The following is a 23,694-nucleotide window of genomic DNA, read 5'->3' on the forward strand; positions in this document are numbered from 1 at the left end:
CATCGCAACCCATGTGATGTTTTCTAGCACATTTTTATTTCTGCACTGAGATACGCAGCTACCACACAGTTTTCTGTGATTATGTTTCCCCTCAACACTGTCCAGTTTCTCTTCTCTTCGGCCCATCCAGCCTGAGATTTTTTTCCGGGAAATGGATTCCTCACTAGACATACTATTTCCCTCATGATTTCCTGCAATATGTTTCACAAGAGGGGCAGAATGGCAGTTACTTCTGCAGTTTATGGAACATGTTTTTCTTAGAGGCTCAACATATCCATAAACTGACATCACGGAGAATGATGTTGCAATTAAAATCCACCCACTGGATTTAACTTTTGTTTTACTAGTTTGCAACAGAAGACAGGAAAGTGGCCCAATATTGGTAAGTCTGTGACTGACATTAAGTGTCTGTCTAGCCTGATTTTTCCACTGCTGTTATTTCAATGTCTCTCTTCAATTTTCCCTCTCGGTTTCTTGGGAAATACCTTGGGAAACTGGAAGTTTGTGCAATCTGAACAGAATTTTCTTCTGAAAAGTTGTAACACTCAGAAACTTTTCATGGGTTGGGTAAAGTGTTTCTCACCCAGCTCATCATCCCATACCTGAAAAGATCAGGACATCGTCACAGAAGAGGGGCCAAGGAGGCCGGGGAGGTTTGGGTTTGGATGTCAGTCACCAAGGGCTAGCAAGCCTAAATCCCACCTCCCCTTCAGCTCTGAGCACAGACCATAGGTTTCTCCTGGAGCACTGTTGGTGCTGCATGTGCCTGCACCAGCCCAGTCCCACCCCAGCTCTGCTCCTCCACGGGAAATCCACGCGACCAGCCTTTCCCCTTCTGTTTTCCAATTCTTACTTCTGCTGAACATAAGGCTGCTGTTCGTCTGGAGACTCTCCATACCAAGATAATGCCTGCCGGGGCTGCCGTGTCAGGATTGTTCCTCAGAGTGGTCATGGCAATGTCCGAGGGAGGTGACCAGGGCTTTTCCAAATCAGCGCTCTCCTCTCTTAGGTCTGGCAGAGACTGTGCAAGGTTGGTAACAGGATCTGACATGGCAGCACCTGGCCCTATCCTGTACCATGGGGACTTTCTGTCAGTGAAAACAGTTTTGCCATGAAGCCACAGCTAATTCGTCATCTGGGTCCTGCTCTGACAGCCACAGATAGTTCCAGAGAGTCTCCTCAGCCTACTGCTGGCTAAAGGGTAGGTGAAGGTCTGAGGTGTTACCCCTGATCTCATGGTGCTTCAGAGGAGGGCAATGCCTCATTTCCCCTGTGTATTCAGAAGCAAATGGGGAGCAAAGACAGCAGGGGGTCATCTCCCTGATCATACAGGAAGGGAGGTTGGAGGCCAGGACCAGGGCCACATCCCAGTGGTACCAAAAGGACCTGCCCAAAAAGGAGCTCTCCATTGCTCTTGGGTCCTTCTAACAAGAGGCTGCCATTGCCCCCAGGAATATGCAGGTTGCAATGGACAAAGGACATGAGGTGGAAGAAAGGCAGTGTTCCTGTCCTCCTTTGGCAGATTAAGAGCAGAGAAACATAAAATGACTAAAGGCTTGCCTGACACAAAGGTGCATGAAGCCAGAAGAAGTCTTTTTTTAGGGTAGTCCCTTTCAATCCTGGATCTCTACATCTTGTATAGCTGCCACTTACTGGTGAGGCCTGCCATGAAATAAAGAGAACTCAGTGGTTCTCTAGATTTTATACAGGTGGTCCAGTCTTCCAGAGCTGTCACAGCCTGCAATTCAGGATTGCTAAGAGGAATGGTGCTGACTGGTGTTTAACTGGTTTTAGACGACTCTTAGGTGAAAGTAAATCTGTGGTCCAAGAGTGACCACTTTCTACTTGGTAGGAGTACACAAATGATGCATCCCTGCACATCTGCCCTTCTCGTTCCAGCAGTCTACACATGCACACCTCTCATCACACTCCCTCCTGCAAACCTGGCCTCGCTGTTACGGTGTTGCACGCTTACTGCATGGCCTGTCTACAAAGGGGAAAGGAGCAATTCAAAATAATGTGGTCACAGTCTAAATACAAAGTGGTGCCTCTACTTTCACTTCCCACATTCTGACACAAGCCTGAGGTAGCCCAGATGGGATGGCAAATGAGTGCTATGTCATAAAACCCAGCACAGCTGTGTGAAATGTCACCAAAATTCACCAGAAAGTGCCAACAGGGAAGCTGGTGGGACAGAGAAGGATAAGAGAACTACTGCATCTGAAGCTGAATACCTCCTGCTCTTTTTCACACCTGGACACTGCCTTCTCGCTGCACACAACCCACAGCTCACCGAGACCCAGCCTGTGCTTCAGGCAGAAGGTTGTGCCACAGCTGCAGAGGGGAGCAGCAGGGACTTACTTCTAGGTTGCCTTTAAGAACTTAGGGCAACCATGGGAACCTGTCTGGGAGAGTCATTTCACTGAGGCAGAGCCTTGGAAATGGAGGCCCAGAGTCTCCGATGGTGGAAATCAGCAACAGTCACTGCCGTGAAGACATGCTGACTGGCACTGCCATGGTTTCTGACCTATGACATATGTCTCTATTCTTTCCCTCCATCCTGCCATTTACACTAGCATTGGTATCCCAACACTGAAATCACCAAAGCATGAGACAAACACACTTTCATTTTTTGGGGATGATGGTTATAATCAGTTTCGTGTGTGGCAACACTAAGGGTTCGCTGAAGGAGCACAGACTGAACCCTTATTGCTCAAGGTGCTGTTCAAACACAGCACAAAATAACAGCTTTCACCCAAAGAGGATGCAATCAAAGGCTGAGACTGAGTGGACACGGCCAGTCCCATGGAGCTTTACGAGGAACCAATGAGACCTTCCCTGTCAGTGCAAAAGGTAGTGGCCATAACACCCATTGGCTATTTCCTCTGTCTAAACTGACACATCTACATCCAAGTTAGTCATCTAGACTCTCCCCATAGTCCAGAGAGAGAGCAAGGCTTGTCTACATGGGGAGGAATCCTGTCCTACAGTAGAAACCTAAGACAGCCCAAAGGGTTTCTGCAGCTGGAACTGCCTCTTTCTCCCCATTGACTATAAAGGGGCTTAAACCACAGGCTCAGATGTTCAGCATTTCCTACAACACCATAAATGTGTGGTAAACGCATAGTACATACAGACTAGCATACACAACATGAATGGTTGCATGCTTCCTTCAGTCTAAAAGGAGAACTGGAGGGAGCCTATTTTCCAGATGAAGAAATAAACTGAGACAGAATAAAAACTTCTTGCTCTTCTCTATAGAAAAGTGCTTCTTTCAGATCCTGATAAAGACAGACATTCTCCTTGTGCAGCTCTTAGACAACACCACTACCATTTTCCTTCCATTTGTACTGCTCACATAATAACAGTAGCACCTGGCTCTTAAACAGTTCTCTCCAGCAGTAGCTCTCACTCTGCTCTTTTATGCACTGAGGTGCACCTCATTTACTCGCCCAGGTTCCCTTCAGCAGCGTGGGTCTGTACCACTCTCGTGCCTCCCTTATGAGGGATTCCCACGTCTGATTTTTCCCGACAGTTTTGTAACAGCTGCTTTAGGTTGCCATCATGCTACCGGGGATGCTCTAAGCTGGGTTCTCCCCTGCTTTGCCCAGGGCACTGTGAGTGCAAAATGCTCCCAGGCCCAGACAGCAGTTGGATTTATGCCTCCAGTTTGACTAAGCAGAAGGCAGAAAGGCAAAAAAGGAATGGGAGCAGAGGCAGATCTGCAGTTGTGACTGCACGTCAGCAAGGCGCTCCTCCGAAGGCTGCATAATAGGGGTGCCAGTGAGAGGATGTTCAAGCCCACTGTACATTCAGAAAGCAATTGCTGGTGACATTTCTTCACACCCTCCTCCTCCTCAGAGAGAAATTGGCAGGTTCTGAGGTGTTAGACTGCTTGTTTGCATGTGGAGGCTGATAAACTAGAAGCAGGGTCTGCTTCCTTGTGCTGAACTAAACAAGCAAGCAGGGGAAAACCAGTGCCTTTAATCTGACCAGGTATAATAATCTTCAGACTTGCAACAATCTACACTGGAGTATGAAAAGGTGAAAGTTTGCCCACTATCACCTCATGGAGACTGGGGGCCTTTGCCTGTCTCTCTCTTTAACCCTGCTAAGGACTCTGGAGAACAAGTGTTTAAGAATACATAACGCTACAAAATGGGGAAGATATTTTGCAAGGGCCACAACAGCTAATCTGCTGAGTAACTGTCTAAAAGGCTCATCAGAGAGATTTTCTCTGCAAAGCTGGTTCATGTGACCGATGGCATCATATGATCCGTGGCAGCTAGTCGGTGTCTTGCCTCAGTGCCTAGTGGCTTGTTATGCAAGCATGAAAGTTTTCTACAACTCAGATATGCCCAGTTTCTTTTAAATGAGCTTTTCAGTTTGTTGCCAGTCAAGTGACTTAGCTTGGATTGTGTTATTCTTTTGAAAGCGACTACGTGCCTTTTGCTGTTTGAGAAATTTGCTGAATTGCTCATTCCCATGACCAGAATTCTTCATTTGCTGGGACCTGTTGGTCATCATTGCCCCACTGGGTCTTCCCTCAGTGCTGAGATGACCATCGCTTGTGTTATCCTCACAGCAGTTGACTGACTACTTAGTGATTACAAACCACAGTATATTTGAAAAAGCCAGAGATGGGGTTTCAGATTATGTGGTAACACAGAGAAAAGCCTACAGTTGTCACATTCATGCTTCAACAACTAGCATTCAGCCAGCCCAAACTGAGGCAAAATCTCTTCTCTTGGATCCCTGAGAAACTGGTTTTTGTCATCACCACCTTCGGGGGACTTCAAGCTACTTTTTTACATTTTTCACTTGGGGGTTTCAACCTTTCACAGATGACTTCAAGCCTTTGCAGACCTTCAGAAACTAGAACACACACGATACAACCTGTATCCATCAGCCCAAATACAAATAACTCTTCTTTTCTGTGACATACCACTGGCACTCATGCGGGTTGCATTTTAAATATGCTGAACACCATTTGTGTTTATCAGTCCGAGTCACTGGGGCACTTTCTCTGTCTTGCCGTGTTCCTGAGGTACCTCAGCGTCCCCTCGGATGAGAGCCTTAGTTGGTTGCAAGGTTAGCACAGCAGCACCTCTGCCATCCTCCCCACCTTCAGGACAAAAGAGAGATGGAGAAGATGGGCTTTGCAAGGTGAGAAAAAGACATGCCCGAGGCAGCCTCATTCTTCTCCAGGTCTCCTCAAATCCTGGCTGGTCCCTGGGACCACTGCCAGCCATCTCACAGACCTCTCCGTGCTTCTTGACTCTGCCGTATGAGGCATCTTAGCATGAGGTCTCATGAGAGAGACACCCTTGGAGGCAGAGCGGAGGAGGTCAGCCAAACAAATCTTCTTTCCAGAGTATGAAACTTAACAGGACTAAGTGTCTTTTGCAAGTATTTTCTAACCTGGAAGCTGTTGCAGCCAGACCCCAAACCCCAGGGCCAGGAGGAAGGTCAGGGAGCTCTAACTGGTTCTCCAGACACCACCTGCCCTCAGCCTGTGCACTCTGTGCTGGGAAGAAGCTGAAATCAGTGCAGATGGTCCTCCCAGCCTTGGGAAGTTCTTCCAGAGCTATCAGATGACACTGGGTACACAGCCACTGTAACAGACAACCTCCCAGCCACTGCTCTGAGCTGATGGTGATAAAGCAGGATTCTGCTTTTGGAGCGGGTGACCATATTTCACTAAATAAGCTATTTTTATTCCATCTAGTCATTCCAAATTGAACATGAAAACTTGAATTTTGGGGAGGCTGGCCTAAAACAGAGCTACCTGAATATTATAATCTTTGTCTCCTTATAAAAATGCATTGTGTAAAGAAAAGACAACAGGATCCGTCCCATTAAATGCATAGTTACATATACAGACATCCATGTACGCAGATAAGCAGCATTTGTGTGTTACACAATTCTGTCATTTTTACTTGGAGGAAAAATACAGACATCCAGGGTAGATTTGCAGACTGCATTTATAATTCACAACCATAATAGTTCTGAGCCATACAATGCCCATTTAAGGGGACTACCCTGACCTTTCTCCATGCTGATTGTGTTCAGGTGTCTACAGAGCAAATCCCAAAGCAACACATTCAAACAACCTGAAGGCCTCTGCAGTGTGAGCTGATCCTGAAGGTTTGTTGTTCTTTGAACAGCCAAGCGTAGTCCCCTTACATTATATTTAAAACATACTCAAGGATGGGGAAACCCAAAAGCCTGGGTGGCAGAAGCACTAAACAACAATGCATACCTTGTGAATGAGGATAGCATTTGTATTAGCTCTGGAGGTCTTACCAGCTTTCTTCTACTTCCCAATTTTAGAAAGAATTTGGGGAATATCCTTTCTTGTGCTATTCTGGAACTTCTGCTTGTAGTTGCAATTGAAACCAAGATCTGTGAAGGTGTGTGGTGGTGGGAAGCCCCTACAGGTGACCACAGCTAACCTTTGTATCCAAATACTCATCAGCTCATGGAAGCCTTGAACACAGCTGAATTTTCAGCTTGAGCCGTCTCATTGGGGAAAAAAGTGTACATAAAACATAGGAATGTAGGAATTAGCAAGCTGGATCAGGCTGGCGAGCCACCTAACTGAGGTTTCTATCTCTAATGGCAAATGATGCTACTTGCTTCAGAAGTGGTTGCATTTCTCATGCCTTTGTAAGAAGCTTTTTCTTTCAAGCCCCTAGTTTATTAATTTTATTTATTCTTGACAAAAGAATATAGGAGAAGGCTGATTTAGGTTCTTATTTCATTAGAAACTGTCTTCCTAAAACAAGTAGGAATGATAATACACTGGTAACCATTTCAGTTTTACCAGTACATCAGCTTCCATCCCTGTGGGCAGAAAAGCACAGTGTTCAAAGGAAAGATTGCTGGTAGGGACCCGGAGCGTTCTTCTGGGGCATCTTCTACCCCCAAAATAGAATCAATTAACAAATGTTTGTCTAATCCATGCAAGCTGTGACACATATGCTGCCCTTTTGCATTAAGTCTTGGCAGCGGGACTCTCAGCTTGCTGTCCTTGAAGGCAGAAGAGCCTTCCTCTCTGCTAGAGCCTATGCTTTTCACATCACTCAGTTCTCTCAGCCACATCCAGAGAGACGCTTATCTTGGTTGTTCTCTGTAAAGCAGCATACAGTCATGTTAAAGAATGACTAACAAAGTGAATTAATGTGTTCTGCTATTGCTTTAGTCTTTTCACGCAACATAAGCAAGACAAAAAATGCTTGAATGGGCTTATAGTCAAAATTCTGGTTTTAATTACTCTTTTTTCCTTGAAGGCTCCTTAAAATTATGCTTTTTTAATGCTGTTTGCTGCAACAAGATAGACGAAAATGTATCCATTAAAGGCGCAGCTTTTTTTCTCCTTTAAGTGTCAGCTGAGTTCCCATTCACCTTCCTTTGTCATCCAAGAGGCCAAGAAAAACAAAGACAAGATTTACAACTGCCAATAGCTCTACCAGGAAAAAAAACCCAAAACAAAAAAAAACCACCCCGAAGAACCGGGAAAGACTGTTGCTCTTCCTTGTGCTTCTCAGCAGAAAAAAAAAGCCCAAACCCATATCATAGTATTGCAAAACTGACATTGCAAATCAATTTTAAGAATTCTGCTTATAGGTATCATCTAGGGGAATTTCTGATGGGAAGCGTATCTAATACGATAACTGAAACTTTTTTAATGACCCCAAACAATGGAAATTAAAAACTACATCTGAACTGACTGTGAGAAGAAATTAGATAGGAATACATTTAGATCTTTCTGTTCTTTTTCAGTCAGCTCTCTCTGATAAGTCACTTCTCAGCAGAAATGAATAGCATTGATGGGAAACACAAGATGCACTTTGTCCGTTAGTAAGGCAAATATTGCAATTGAGGCTGAATCAGGAGGTGTACCCTCTGTTATTTCCCAGACCTTCAGACTGATAAATTAAGTTCCCCCCTGAGTAATTTAAGAAGTGTGGGCTTTATGAAGAAGCACCAACTTGTTTGAATGTAGGAGGAAAGCGAAAAGTCAACGAAGTGCGGTGGGCTGGCTGACCTGTGCGCCGGCTGAATGTTCTGCCTGTGTGAAGAGAAAAGCCGTCCAGGGGTGTTTGCGGTTTAAGACTATGGCACAGACTCTTTCAGAAAAGCTGGTATTTTTTCTCCCCCCCCAGGATTTAGAGCTTAGGCTGATAAGTTTACCTGAGGAGAGGGTCCTTCTAAGAACAAAAGCAAATCCTTTGGGCCCTGAAGCACAAAGTCCCTTCCTCCAGTGCTGCCAGGAAAAGGAAAATTAGTCTGATTTGTGATGCATTTCCAAATACATGGCACAATTACCTGGATGGTCCATAGGAGGAGGATGTGATCATTTTTACTAGATGTATGACCACACAGAGTCTAGATGCATACATACAGAGCAGCTGCAGGGAAAAAAAAACAACCCCAAAACCCAACCCAAAACCAAACAGCAGATACCAGGGATCACCATACTTCATAACCCATTCTGTGTCTGCTAGGGTTCAGAAAACCTTTCCTTCTATTGCTACAAAAGAGCTGTCCTGGTCCACTGGGCAAATACTTTGGTAAAACTCGCTAGCCAGCTCTATTTACGTATTAGATTGCAACGCATCCAGCTGGCACCTGTTTAGAGTGGCAGCATTTTCTGAATAATGGCCTGCACAGTCTACTTGACTCCTGATGTGGTTTTGTAAAGATAAAGGGCTTAAGAAGCATAGCTCCCCTCAGAGTGCCTAGCCTCCTTAATTTTCCTCTAGCTGCAAAGCTTGCAAAAAAAGAGCTGGGACCCAGAAATGAGCACTTTACCCAGCAAAGAGTCCAGAGGAACATTTATGATCTGTGAAGCAGATGAAATCTATTTAAAGGTTGGACCTAACTTTCTCTGTGCTGTGGACTTCCCTGTAGCTGTGCTAGCAGCCCCCCTCAGACCAAGCCTGTCCAGGGAAATTCCCTTTCTGCCTTTAGTATCCTCCTGAATGATTACATTTCAAAGTTTCTTTACAATAAGCAGAGCTGCTAGCTCTCTCACCTCCATTTGTTTTGAGTGATCTGCTCATTAGATAGCATTTGAACCAGAGACTGTATTACCAGGGTCTGAATGGACAAGTCCAACTAGAAAAGTGGAGCTGGAAGAGGAGGAGAGCTGCCTGTGGCTGAACACCGGTGTGCCAGAGCGGTGGATATCAATGACTTCCTCAAGGTGAGCACAGGCTTTGTGCAAGTCACTCTCCTGAAGTGAAAGCTTGCGCCCTTCATATATAAATCGGGAAACGTCAGATGGCTGATTTGAAAATCAGTGATGAATGCTTAAATGCTAGATAAACAGTCAATCGACGGTTTTGATAAGGAAAGGTTACTGTGCCAGTATGTTATATATAGAGAGGCTGGGTTTGGGGTACGAGGGTGGGCATGCTTGATTGACTCTGATGTTGTTGATCTAGCCATTAGCATGATTATTATTAACATTGCTTATTATAGCGCAATGCCTGGGGCTGAACCAAATCAGGGCACCACGGGTGAAAGAGGGACCAGGTTTCTGCCTGAGCAGGTTATAGCCTGGACGCAGCAGGTACCTGGGGTGCGTGCGAGGAGAAGGTTACCGGTTTGAAGGGATCTGGTAATGCTTTTCAAATGAAGAACTGCTACCACTTTCCTGGGAAATATTTTTATAACCTAAACATAATATCCTGGAGAAGTCTGCCATGAGTAGGCTCTCTGAAGTTAGAATGTGGGTGGGTTTCCCTGGGGTGAGGATGGGGGCAGTGACGTGCCTGTTTGCAGAGTCCGGGTTAGTGAACAGGGTGCTGATGGGGCAGCTGCGGCTGCTTGACTGCGCTGCTCCCCCCAGCCAGCTCCATGGTGAGCCCCCATCAGGGTCAAAGTGGTAAAAATGCTGAGGAAAAATAGCTTAGATTCATCTCTTCACAAAATGAAGGGAAGACTGAAACTGTTTTGGAAATGACTTCTGCATCATGAAAAGTTTAGCTGAATGTAAAATGCTTTCACTGAAAAAAGTAAAGTTTCCTCAGCTGAAAACCAACTATTTGAAATGTGAGTCAACTTCTTGCGCTTCTTCCACTTTCAGCAAAGAAAATCCCCAGCAGCCTGCCAAAAATGAGATTTTTGAGCAGCTGTTCTTAAGAAATTGAGCTCCTTTCAAATTTTTTCTTCAAGCCAGCACCAAAAAGACCTGTTTGTTTTGTTTGGCTTTGGTCAGTAAAAGCGGAGTCACAGATTTACCCAGCTCACCTGTGGCTGGCACAGCAGGGCTCCAAGCAGAGCCTGATTTTCGCTTTCAGTTTGGCTCTTAGCTCACTCATGCAGAAGTTGAACTTTGAGAAATCCCCAAAGACGAAGCCTGGCCGCAGTACTACAATTAGTCAAGAGCAGGATTTTCCCGTCGTTTGTTTATAACTGACTGGAGAGTTTCTTGGGGTTTTTTGTTATTTTTCAAAAAACACTTAAGGTAGGGGGGTTTCAGGGATTATTTTTAGAGATATTATACGAAAAAAAGAGAAGTATAAGAAGTAAGAAAATCCATTTGACTTGATATTTGTGAGACATAATCAGTGTACACATTTTCTTGTGTAGAAGTAGGGTTACTGCTGTTAGCCAGGGGGAGATGGATGCTCATTGCTGGGTTTCTGGGAGGCTGCAATCCAGGGCCACTGCGGGGCCAACCTTACAACTGCGGGTAAGGGCAAAGTGTGGCCGGCTGTAGTTAAATATTGCTGCTTGCCCAAGAAAGCAAAAAGTTGTCTCTTTAGATGCCTCTGGATGCGTTTGGTCCCTTTTAGATGCTTATTCTTTTCCCATCTGGCCATAGGGCCCTTATTTTGCAATGAAGTGGTGAAAGCGGCACGTCAGAGTCATGGTCTGAGCCAGGAGAAGGGCCAAGAGTGAGATCTGGCCTTGGCCTCACAGGATTATGTGAACAACACTTTGATGAAGCTGATGGAAACTATGCTCAGGTGAGGACTGCAGGATGAGGGAATATCAAGTAGAAAGAGATGTTTTTCTTTTTTCTTTAGGAAAACAGATAACATGAACACATAGGTTCATCCACCATTCCAAGCCAGGAAAGAGTCCATGAAATCATCTAGTCTGGCTGCACGTCCACACTGGAATTTCAGCTGGTTAGTCTTGGAGCGAGCCCAGCCAGCAATGTGTGTCTGACTAAAATACTTCTGCTTTCAGTTAACACATACACCCCGCAAAAGGCTCTTCCTTTCGACCTGGAGATCTCAGCAGAGAGACCACCATTTACCTTGATTACTTTTTTCCCCATGGTTCAAACTTTCACAGTTGCTTATTAACAGTGTGGTTATGTCCACATTTCTTTTTCCTAGCTTGTAGAGCTACCGCTTCTCCTAACGCCTATTTCTGCTGCTTTCAAGATCCCCTTGTGGCAGCTGTTTCCCCTACATGAATGAATCCACACACACACCCTGAGTCATCTCCTAATCTTCCTTGTAGTAATCTATCTGGGCTGATATCCTTCAGATTTGCACTGCAGAGTTTTCTCAAACCCTGCAGCAGTTTTTATGGGATCTTTCTGCAGTTTTGTCAAGTTTCCAAACCCTTTAAAAAATACAGACACCAGTGTCGGCAGTCCTTCAGTTCCAGTGTTTCAAACACTTTTCTAAGGTAAAATGAATCTCCTTACTTCTGCTAATTGTTTTTGATATACCCAAAGGTCACATCAAGCTTTGGGTATATAGAAGCTTCCTTATGAGTGATTGTCTTGCTAATAAACAGCGGAAAGAGGCTTTAAAACAAGTCGCCTGTCCCAGCTCCCATCATCTACCCAAATTAATGCGAGATGTGGACCACCGACACACGGAAGGTAAAAGCGCTGTGCCACCCCACAGCAAAGCCGAGGCCGGGTGCCATGGGCCATGCAGACACTGATGGACAGGTCTGTCCATAGATGCTGGGGACCTCTGTGCAGCTGACATCTTTGGCTGCAGGGGAGGTGGGGACAGCTGTCCCTCGGCTCTGGGGACACCACATCCCACAGCAGCTTCACGCCTGCAGTCTCAGGGAAATCCAAACTCACACCCAGGCAGAACTGACCTGTTGATAAATTTCCTGTATATGGATACACAGTGTAGAGACTGACTCACAAAGGAGACGAGCCATTTTGACCAAGAGCATTTCTAAGAAGCAAAGGGCTTGCATACAGTTGATACACAGTGAGGACAGGGATAAGGCGTCCTGCTGGATGAGTTTTGTGGGGTCAGGCTGGGTACAAGAGGCTTAGAAAAAAATAGTTGACAGTATTTATATTATTTTTCTGGATTATATTGCCCAGTAAGAAATAGATGCAATGAGTTAGGCTAAAATTCCTCCTCCTGCCCAGAGGTGGGCAACTCGGTGGGACGTCATATTGACATGAAAGCAAATGGCATTTTGCTTTTATGGCTATAACCGATTTAAAATGAAATAGCACATCTACTGATGGACAGATGTTGCACAGGAAGCACCAAGGAGATACTTTATTCTCCAGTGGAAGCTCCTCATGTCCTTTGCTTTTCACTGGGTACTTGAAATCTCAGCGTCTGCCATTTCCTCCATATGCAAAACCAGCAGTATTGCCTCAGGCTGCAGCTTTGTGGGGCTAATTTCCACACCCAGGTCTCTTCTCATTAATCCACCAGTACGTGTGGAGCAGGGGAACCACTGTGACTGCACCCCAACCCTGGTTGCTTCAATGCCTGAGTTTTAAAAGATGTAATCAGAGGCTAGGAGCCTGCGACTTAGCTTCCTGGCAGTGGACAGTGGGATGTTACTGCGGCCTGGGACAAAAGAGGAGACGAGGTTGGTGTTTGAAGATGTAACAGGTCCAGCAGCTGTGTTGTGTTTCCATATAAAACCCAAACGCGCAGGCCTATCTGCAGTACACCAGGGTCCTCCATTGGCTTGGGTGGCCTATAGACACTTGCACTTGCCCTGGAAGGGCAGCAAGGACATTTGCTTCTGGCAAATCGCGGGTCTGTCCGTGGCAGCAGATCCTCCAGTGAATAGGGCTGAGACCTACTCGGGATCCCGCGCCTTCCAGTCTGCCCTCTCTCATGAAGGGTTAAGAAGTGCAGCTGGATTTTCTACCTCATTTACACCTGGTTCCTGTGACAGGTAACACTCAAATCTTCAGGGACCTCAAAGAGAGCAGAGTCAGAGCAATACGGTGTGAAGCATGCCTTCAGGACGTATGAAGTTTCTCCTACATCAGACAACTGCAGTTTCATCTGTTTGTTCCCCATCTTGCTCACAACTTGCCACATGCCTTTTCCTCTGCAGAGCAGGTGACAGCGTCACGTGTGGAATGAGAAACACCAGCGATACTCCAGTAACGCCCTCCTCTTGTGCAACAAGAGGAGCACACCCACGTACACGGTACATGCTGCTTCCTCCTGAGCCCTCACTTGCTGTGCCGGCTGTGTGGTACCAGGGAGCTCAGGGCTGCTGCAGAATTGCAAAGGTTTTGCTGCTTCAGCTGACATTTAACTACTAACTGGTTTTGTGGAGACTGAAGTAAAAGGTGCTGTTTGTGGGAGGTGATGTGTGGATGGGAGAAAGAGTAGGAGTAGTAGGTGTCATGCAGTAAGTGCTGTTTGATCATGTTTACCCTTTTCCACCTCGGTTTTCTTAAGGACAGAGCCCTTCTGAGTCCCTTGCAGCCATGCGAGGCTGCAGGGACTCACACTTGGCTGACCATGGGTGCTAAGTATTTCTGGGCCTGGCTAGCAGGAGATTCCCTGGCAGTGGAGGCACTGGATAACTCCGTGACTGGGCTTAAAAGCCTGCCAAATGCAAGAGCACAGATGGGGAGTGGCTAGAAACCCTCTGGCTTCATTCATGCTGGTGGCTGAAATAGTCTGTACGGGCTGACACCATGGCACGGTCTGAAGCTGATCTCCAAACAAACCTGGAGCCATCTCACCCATCTGAGATGAGACTTGCCTGGCTCTCCTAGCTTCAGTGAGCACCAAAGGCTCTCTGTCAGGGAACGGGCACTGCTTCAGGCACACCTGAGCAAGGGGAAGATGAGAGTACTTGGCTCAGCTCAGCCCTGGGGCTTATCATAGCACTGGGAGGGCCCCGCAGCCCTCTATGCTTCATCTTTCCTGCTCTGAAAGGTGCCCATGGCCACTGGCACAAGTGGGCTGCACAAGAACATGCCAAGTACACTTGCACTGGGGTAACCACAGGACCCAGCTCTTAGCTGCTTTTCATTCACCCATAAATCTCAGTATTCCTCCCTGGGGAGGATGCTGAGGAGGAGGATGAAGTGAGCTTCCTGTGGGCATGCAGGAAATCAGCAGCACAACAAGTGGGACTGAAAATCAGGTGGAAAAGGAAAATGCCAAACTTTCCTAAGCCTGAAACATTTAGTCTGTCTTTGCTCTGGCTTTAGCTTGGAGTCCCACTCCAAGGTCAGCTCTGGGCACTGAGGTGGTCCTGGGCAGATTAGCAATGCCTTCCGACTGCTGCACATCAGAGGAGCTCACCTTCAAGACCACTGCCAGCAGGTGCACAGATTTGCTTTTCCAATCGGTCCTGGGGCTCACCCAGGGCTGGGGAGGGCCCTGCAGCCCAGGCACCGGCAGGGTCTCCCCAAGACACAATGGAGTGTGAGGGGCGAGGGTGGGAAAAGAGGCTCCCTCAGAGGGTTCTGAAGGACTCGGAGACATGTGGCTAAAGCAGGGCTGTGACAGCCAGTGCTAGATGTACCGGGGGAACGGGAATATGGAGAGGGATGGGGACATGCTCTCCAAAAAGCCTATGGGCTGCCACCACTAAATCCCAAGTGCAAAAATGATTCAGGCTCTCAAAATGCTTTTGAAAAAGACACTTCTGTGTTTGTGATTATTTGACCCATCAGCCCCAGAGCTGAGGAGACACAGAAATGAAGGCGGGAGGTTGGGTGTGGGTCTGGGCCTCCGGAGGGGCTGCTGCTCCCCAGGGCATGGGGGCTGGCATGCAGCTGCTGTCTGCACATGGGTCTGCACAGCCGGGGCTTGGGGTACAGGCACACCCCAACTAGTGCAAAAGACTAATCATCCATCCCATCTTTACCTCAGATTCCCCCACCTGGAAGTTGCACTTCTCTGCCTGAACTGGGGGGGCCTCATAGCAAACTCCTCGGGGAGTGCCAGGATGGAGACGAGTGCTTCTTCCCTGCTTCTTGCCAGTGCTTTTTCCAGGTGCGATTTGTAGCTTTGAAATGCTCCTCGCTGGGCTGGACAGGCAGTTTCTGTGCTGGTGTTAGCACTCCCCCTGCTCTCCCAGTCACGGTGACAATCGATCGTGAGAGCAGGGCTGGAGACCTCCTGCCAGGCTGAGGAGGGGGAGACGTTTTCTTGCTTGCTCCCACCCCTTCTGCCTGTTTTTTTTTTTCCCACAGCTCTTCTTCTGCCCTACAGCCAGCTCTTTCCTCCAATCTTTCCTCCATGGGCTGGCCGAGGTGACAGAAGCCACCACTGGGAGAGCCGGCAGGGCAGGGCAGGGCACCCGGCTGCCACAGAAAGCGGCAGCTGCTGGTGCTTTGCGCAGAAGAAACATGCAAAGGTCCTGTGGTGTGTCTTCCGAGAGGAAACGGCTTTGCTTTCGTGAAGGTAAGAAACCTTCCACCTCTACAGGGAGAGTACTGTGGGCGGCCAAGGTGAAAGTCTTCAGCATTCGTGGGGAAGCCAGGGTTGTGCTGCGTGCCCCGAAAGCAGCTGTGTGTCAGGGCCACCCAAGGAGCATCCTGCAAAACCCTCTCAAGGGCTGAGGTGCTGCACAGGGCAGCCCCAGTTAGAGGAGGTAGACAGTGCTGTTACATGGACGTAGCCTCCCAAATGCTCTTGTAGCACCAGGGAATCTTGCACCCAGGTCTGATCTATGAAATGAATGGGGGGAAAGTGGGTTTGCTGGGTGGGGAAGGGAGCTAAAGAGAACAGGGCTGCACCACCGGCATGGCCAGCTCCTGCCCATGCCCTGGGCTCAGGGCAGAGGATGGTCCTTCATTGTGTCCTCACCCGGTGACTGGGGAGATGCCAAACACAGGCCATGGCAACGCTGGCACGTTGCATAGGCCTGGCTCTGGGGCGACCTGGCATGGGGCAGTCCACATCTTTGCTGTTCAAGGCTATCACCCTGCCAAGCAGGGAGACCTTGTCCAAGCCGCCCGCTGGGGACAGCCAGCTCATGCCAGTTTCTGGACGGTGCCAAGGAGCTGCTGGCAAGGGCTGGCTGGCCCGGGCAGAGCCATGCTGGGAACACCTGAACACTTTCTGAAAGGGATAATTTTGTGCCAGTGACAGGGAAAGTCCCCGAGAGCGCCCCATTCACTAGCAGAGCTGGTGCCCTGACAAGCCCAGGGCTGATGCTCTGCTGCAGGAGACTTCTGCGGGCTGCCTCGTGCTGCTGAGTGTGGGGAGGTCCTGGGTGGAGGCCCTGGAGGCATCACCAGCAATGGCCAGGGTTACCAGCGCTCCTGGCAGGCTCGGGAGCACCGGTCCTCCTGCACGTTAATGGACTGTACGCGCCTTTCCAAGATTTCCGAGTGCAGCAGCAAAGGCCATGCAGAAAACTGCTGAGGCAGAAGGGATGGCGGTTAACTAAGGGGAAGCATCAGCAGGGAGTCCCCCCAGCAGTCAGCCTGCAACCCCCATCAGAGGGTCTGCTCCCCCAGGTCCCCAGGCCCAGATGGGTGTCTGCCTGCCGGCTCTCCTGGGCCCAGGGTGCCAGTGGTCTGTGTGCCAGCACGCTGCCGGCTGTGCTACCTACCCCACAGCGGTGGCACAGGGGAAATGCCAGACACGAATGTCAGCCTTGGGACACCTACAGCATGTTTCCTTTCCACCAGCAGACAGGATGTAAGCTGTCACGGGTGTTAATTAGCCTTTGCCAAGACCTGCAGTGCAATGCTCCTGATTTTCGTCAGTGCATCTCTCAGTTTGAAGCTCTCTCTTCTCAGACTGGTCTTTTGATAGGGCCACAGCACTGAAGTCCCCATCCCTCTAAGGCCTTTTACAAGGTCTCTTTTCTAGGTACAACACTTCTCAAAAAAACACAGAATCCTGTTTTCTAAAAGCATCCTGTGAGCACTGTGGAGTGCTGGCTGTTTCTGGATAAAGATGTGTTTGTCCAGATGTCTGCAGTACTGCTGGACTCAGCTGAGTCCTAGATATGTCCAGTAGCAACATTGCACTTGCCCCTGCACATTTCTTGTAGCACATACATGGGAATAGCTGTGCATATGCAGAAAGGTCACAAAAACCTTTTCTGGCTTGCCTAAGAGTTTCATTTAGAAATGAAATGATTAGCTGTTTAGAGATAAGCTGGTTATGACTGAGGCTTGGACACATAATAAAAGTTTTACCGCTTTAAACAAGGCATATTGGTGGAAGCACAGACTCTGCCCCGTGTACGGTTCAGCATCTGGGAGGGCAGCAGCTGCTGCCCAGCAGCTGGATGCTGCTTGTCACTGCCCACCCAATGAGTGTCCTGCTCCCACCTGTCTGCAGGTAAAACGGAGCAAGTGAGCGCTCCCAAGTTTTCTCCAGGGGAAAATCTGCAGCTCAATTCAAGCCCCATCACTCAGCACCATAATACAGAAGTAGCAGACTTGGTACCAGAGCTGTGAGCTCCCACCCACCGGCCTTTGCTGCTGGCTATAACTTGCAGACAGGGAATGGTGACAAGTAAGAACAGGGCAGTAACACCTGAAGTCCCTCCAGTCATTTTAAAGCTGCATGGATACCCGGATGCATCTGCATCTGGGGACAACCTGGACACCTCTCGTCACGCAGGCAGCGTGGGCTCTGCAGGCCGTCCTGCTGCAGGCTAACCTCTGTACATGAGACGCCTCAGCTCCCGATTCACCCCATCGAATTCATCTGATCATAGCCCCCAGTGACTGGTCTTGGAGCTACACGTATGTGTGTGGTGACATCAGTCAGTGGCAGGGCGATACTGCTTCAAAACATGCTTAGCTTTCCTGGTGTGAAAACCATGTTTTTGGTGTTCATTGAACAAATTTGAATTGCAACTTTCATGAGACTGTAATTTTTCAAAAGCACAAAGGCGAGTCACGCAGGCCAAGTTTCTAGAGTTCACATGAAAGTTAGAAAAGAGATAGAATGAAAGTTTTAAGGTCTCTACCAACAGCTATGACATATTTTTCCCATTGAGAAGCTTTTTAGTTTGGGTGATATTTTTAGTGTTGTTGTTTTCAACAAAAATGTAACATTTCCAAAGAAAGCAGACACCTTCTATAATAATGTCAGCCAACCTCCGAGTTTCTCATCAGAACAGTTTCTGTGAACTGTTTTGAACCAACCCGCACGAGAAGCTGAATATGTTACTTCTGTGTTTATAAATAGGCCTGTTTTCACAAAACTCTTTCTCAAGTAAACTGCTCTCAATTAATATGAAGTACTTTTGCTTATTACTTGTGTTATAAAAAAAGAGGGATCCCCGCATGGATCAGAGTCCTGTTATGCTAACAGTTAATAAAGGGACAAGTCTTACCCTGAAAAACCTCATCTTTTGGATTCGCCCCAGGTCTCTGCAGTTCCTGACAGTCTTATGCCTACCTCCGAAAGAATCAGCCCCACTGCTGTGTTGAGTGCCTCCTGATGATAACTACTCCTTTCCTCACCGTATCCCTATGAGGAAAGGCAGCATTATTAACCCCGTGTTACAGATGGGGACTTGTGGTGCAGAGCGGTGAAATGTCACACCGAAGATGATACAGGCTGTCTGGACCAGAGTGGGGGTGGATGCCCACTTCCCTTGAAAGGCAGTACCCTACCCACTATGCTTCCATGTGGCTGGTGCTATGATAGTATTATTTTTTTACTCATTATTTTCCCATCACTCAGCCTATGAAAAAAACCTCACAGTACTATCATCAGCTGGTTAAACAAGGGAGCTAAAGCATTTAGTTAGTATAAGCACACAAAGGATGAAAAATGGAAGAAGAGAGTAAAAGTGAATGAAGAGAAAAAGTGAAGGGCAGGAGCAGCATGGTTGTCAAGAAGTAGCAGGAGGATATAGAAAGGAAATCAAAGCTTCGAGCTGACCCATAAAACTCCCTAGTGTTACCAGCAACCCCCCTGATTTCACCCTCCGAGATCTTGTTTTGCAGCAGCCTTCACTTGACTCATCTACACCTGCCCACTTCAGTCCTGTGGCCAGCAAGAAACCCTCCCACCTCCTTTAACTACAGCCTTCCACACAAGGGTCTCTGCCGTCAGCCCCCACACTCTACATGACTCACCCCCTCTGCATCTCTGCAGATATTTCCCTGAGCTTTCTCAGCTTGGCAAGGCAAGTCTGTCACACCTTTGGAAAAAAAAAAAAGTAAAAAGGCAACTAAATGTGGTTGCATGATGACAGGAATCAGATCTTCAGTGTTGGGATGGGATCCAGCATCTCTGTAGGAGAGTTCAGTACATGCTGTGCCTCCCTGCTTGGACCTGGCTGCCTGGGCAGGGGAAGGAGCCAGGGCAACACAGAAAAGATCACAGAGTCCAAATTCCCCAATCCTTGTTCTATCAGTGTGAAGACCCCCCCAAACAGATGTTTCCCTCTGCAATGAAATGCAGTGCTAGCTTCACTATCAGGCTGGAAATCAAGACAGTGGTTAATTAAATGACTTTCCCCATGTCACAATAAAAGCTGCAGATCAGACTTGCCTCACTCTCCTGAAAGCCCAGTTGAGTGCCATCTTCAGTACACTGCTCCTCTCATCTTCTGCAATTGCATCTGCAGTCATGGCAAGAGTTGGTCTGGGTCCACTGACCTCTCCAGCACTACGGCAGTGGAAAACCCAGTGGAAAACCTTTGGAGTAGGAATCCTGTCCCCATAAATGTTTGAAGAGGATGCGCCTTGTTTAATGTCTTCCCTGCCAGGAGTAGGTAATGAAGTTAGCGCCTAATGAGCAATATGCAAACTCAGCCGCAGAGGTACAGAAGATGCTTGGTACAAAAATAAACATCAACTGTCAGGAATGTCCTCTAGACAACATCCCAAGGAATAAGTTCCTTCAGGATCTCAGTTTGCTATGGAGGATGTGTGCTTTAAAAGGAAAGGTTTGCCCTAATTACTTCTTGAAGTTTGTCATCGATAGTTTTCCAACATAAATCCAAAGGATTTCCGATTGGCATGTTGGTTAATAACCACAAAGTAAGCATGGGAACATGCTTATGTTACCTTTTCCTAACGCTACTGATAATTGCAGTAGGTCCAGAAACCAGACACTGCAGTGACTTTATCTCACGAGCTAACTCTTCAGTCAATGTCTGGATCTGCACTAGTTGATTAGAGCATGTCCGGAATGCTACTGCAACCAGGAATTGGTTTGAGAGCTGAAGGAAACCAATCTCTAGGCAGTTGAATCTGCAAGATGAATAAACTCATCAATTTTCTGGAAATGACTTATGGTTCAGTTACTACAATCATCTGCATTAGCCCAGTCAGGTAGTTTGTGAACCTCTGTAGGGGAAAGGGAAAATCACCATTTAGACCGAGAACAGTCAGAACTGGATGGTTCATGGGTTTGGCAACCAGATCACAAAGGCTTTCACCTCCACTTGAAATTCATCCTCGCTGTATAGTGGCTATGAAGGTTAATGCTCCAGTAAGTGCTCCGTGGTATTTGTATAGCTTACTACCTGCACAGAAAAATTCAGGGGATATTCCATCTGTGACTGCTCTGAATCCTGAAAGGTGACAGCTTTATGAAGGTGGGTTCCTTGTGACAATTCCAACTTGTGACAATTTTCCTGCTATTAAGTATAATAGAGACTTTTCTATGTATGCTTCTGTAGGTTCAGAGGTTCTAGAGCATGCCTGCAGGCAGCACGTCTGGAGTGTTGCCCAAGATGGCAAAGTTTTTTGGAATACAAAAGACATTTTTCATTTAAAGGCTGATTAGTTTGTGCTGATCAAAACCAAAAAGCTCTTTCCATAGGGCTTTGTGGGCCTTCTCTGTTGCATCGTGTCACAGTGAAGCCACCAGTGGCTTGGCCACGGGGCTGGGAGGTCTTGGGGAGAGACTGTGTTTGTGGCACAAAGGAAGCTGGGTTTAACCTGACTTTCACACGAGCCTCTTCTGTGCCTCAGAGGTTTTGTGTATTCATTGACCCAAATGTATTCAGTGGAAATGGTACTTCCTTTTGCGAGATGAGGTGATTCAAGGCCTTTGTGGCCATTAGTGCTGTGAGGCAGGTGCCAGTGAAGCAGCTGAGGCTCTGCCTAGGCTATTTGGCGGGATTAGCACCAGCTCAAGAGATAGGCAAAGCAGGCAGTCACCTAGGGGAGCAAGCTGCCGAGAGCGTGAAAACCATCACAGCTTTCCTGCCCACACTGCCTGGAGAGCGAAGCTCCTTGGGCAGCCAGGCTGACTGTGGAGGCAAGGCTCAGCGTGAAGAGAGGCTGCCGCTCCTGCTGAACCACTGCTTGGAGGAGCAACAGCCCCTGCTCTGCCCTGCCCCAGCTCACTGCCTGAAGCGCAAACAGACAAACCCGAGTCCCAGGGGCTATTTCTCCCAGTTCTGCTGCTTGCCCTCTCCCTCTCTTTTCCCATCATAGGAGCAGCCCGGTGCTGGCACCTGACGTTTGCTTGTCCTGCTGAGATACCTTAGACTGGCTTTGTCTGGAGGGGTAGTAAAACAGGGGAGACTGCCAGAGCACACCTCCCTCCTCCATACAACCAGGCCACAGGCAAATTAGCTGTTGGCACCGGCTGCAAATTAGCTGATGGCACCAGCAACAACATGGTTTACACCACCGGGAGTGCACTGGGCTCTTGGTAAATGCTGCCTCCTGCAGAAGTGAGAGGGAGGACCTATATTGTGCAGGGGGCAGTGAGGCACTGGGACCACCTTCCTGCCCAGCCAGGTCTGTTCTCATGGACAGAGGTCTGAAAGCCAAAGCCAGAAGCTGGAGGAGGCAGGGACTCAGGGCTGGAGCGGGGGCATGACTGCCCCTCCAGCCGGTCACCCATCACCAGCCAACACAGGGATGCTGCTGTCTCCTTCCTATAGAGACGTCAACAGCCCCTTTGTCCTGCAGGCTCAGGCTCCTGGAGTTTGTACGGCCTAGGGGGTGGGGGTGGTGGTGGTAGTATTTTTCGCTTGTAACACCTAGTAAATTATGGCATCAAAGAAAACAGAGCAGTGAGTCCTGGGCACTTGTTCAGTATTTGAGTTCCACCTGTCCCCCCGGGCTGTAGGATGATTCTGGGCTCTGAGATGGAGCCGTATGGCGAACCAGGAGGTGTCACACAGAGCCGCTGCGCAGACTTCAATCAGGAATGTTTCCAGTGAAAAGAAAATGTGTTAAACTCAGCCTCTCTCACAGTCTGACAGCTCCTGATGTTCATGTCAAGAAACAAATGCAAAAAAATGTGCTCACTCTGAAGAGAGACATAACTGAAGAATAACTAACTGCAAATGCTCTTACAGCACAACTTGCCCCATTCTCCAAGCAAGGAATGCTCAAGGACTCAGACTTTTGCTACCTGAAAACCCAAGATACTGCTGCCCTTCCTGCCTTTCCTCTGTAAGCTTTTTTTTTTAAACACATAATGAGCCTACTTGCAACTCCACCATGCCCAGTTAGCAGTGCCGTTTGACTAATTGGACTGGGTTTATTAGAGGATAGAAGGGAAGTCAGGGCATTGCAGTGAAGTAGCTGCAGTTCAAATGATAGTGTTCCTCTGCTTATTGGAAATCAGTTTAATGAAGGAGGCACTGCCACTAACGTCAGCAGAAATTTCCCATTGGTTTGGCTAGGCAAGCCATGACCTGTAGCAAAATAAGGCAGTAAATGCTATCACAGCCAATTCTTCTGCCTATTTCAAAGGCTTTCCTACCCAAAAGAAAGAAAACCAGTTGGAAAACAAAGAACTGAAATGCTCTGCAGGGGAAACTGCCAACAGGGGCTTCTCAACAGCATAGGCAGAAACTAATATGAGCTAACAAGGAGCCAGCGCTGGCAGCCCTTGTCATGGGCTGGGAGAGATGGGAGGAAGAGGCTGAGCTCCTGCTGGGCTCACACAGGCCTGGTGGGAGGGTGAGAAGAACAGCTGGGGGCAATGCCAGGAGGTGCAGTTCCCACCGCCTGTCCCCTCCGTCCCCACTACAAGAGCAGCCCCCGCTCTGCACCCACGACTGCCAGCTCAGCTGCCCCGGGCACCACGTGTACGGTCACCCATCTACGACTCGCCTGGGGCCCTCTAGTGCGGGGCACTGACAGCGGCGCCACATGATATGTGCATGCGCGAGCCAAGGTATATCGCCTTGCTCCTGGGCATTAAACATCTTTGCAAGCACTGTGTATATGGCACACGATGTACATACCTGGCTGAAGGCATCCATGGCTTGCTCAAACCTTTGCTGAATAAGAGCGATGGTGCTGAACAGCGGCGGGGAGGAATGGTCTTGAGGGGCTGAAAATGAGAATGAGTTTATTATCAGTTTCCATCATCCAGCAAAGCTCCCACAAAGGTGAGGGATTTGAGCATTTAAAGGAGTCATTGCTACAAAGTGTGTACGGGAAGAGCGTAAAGTCTGTTTGTGCTCCTAACTCTTGGATGCTGCCAAACTTCCCGTTGAGTGCCAGGGCTCTGAGCCCTGCAGTGGTTGGCATGGCAGCTGCTGCCCCGCGGAGCCAGCCAGGTACCA

General features: G+C 48.1%; 1 protein-coding gene across 3 annotated transcripts in view; it reads right to left on the minus strand.

The window, feature by feature from the left end:
* TAGAP (T cell activation RhoGTPase activating protein) overlaps positions 1–23,435 on the minus strand; it is a 45,365-nt gene extending 21,930 nt beyond the window's left edge. For all 3 annotated transcript variants that reach the window (XM_076333769.1, XM_076333768.1, XM_076333767.1), the window contains exon 1: positions 23,371–23,435. In XM_076333769.1, coding sequence (XP_076189884.1) covers positions 23,371–23,388 — 18 coding nt within the window. In that variant the 5' untranslated portion in view covers positions 23,389–23,435. The remainder of the gene's footprint in view (positions 1–23,370) is intronic.
* Between the last annotated feature and the right edge of the window lie 259 nt (positions 23,436–23,694).

The sequence above is a fragment of the Aptenodytes patagonicus genome, chromosome 3 (genome assembly GCF_965638725.1).
Source record: "Aptenodytes patagonicus chromosome 3, bAptPat1.pri.cur, whole genome shotgun sequence".
Classification (NCBI taxonomy): domain Eukaryota; kingdom Metazoa; phylum Chordata; class Aves; order Sphenisciformes; family Spheniscidae; genus Aptenodytes; species Aptenodytes patagonicus.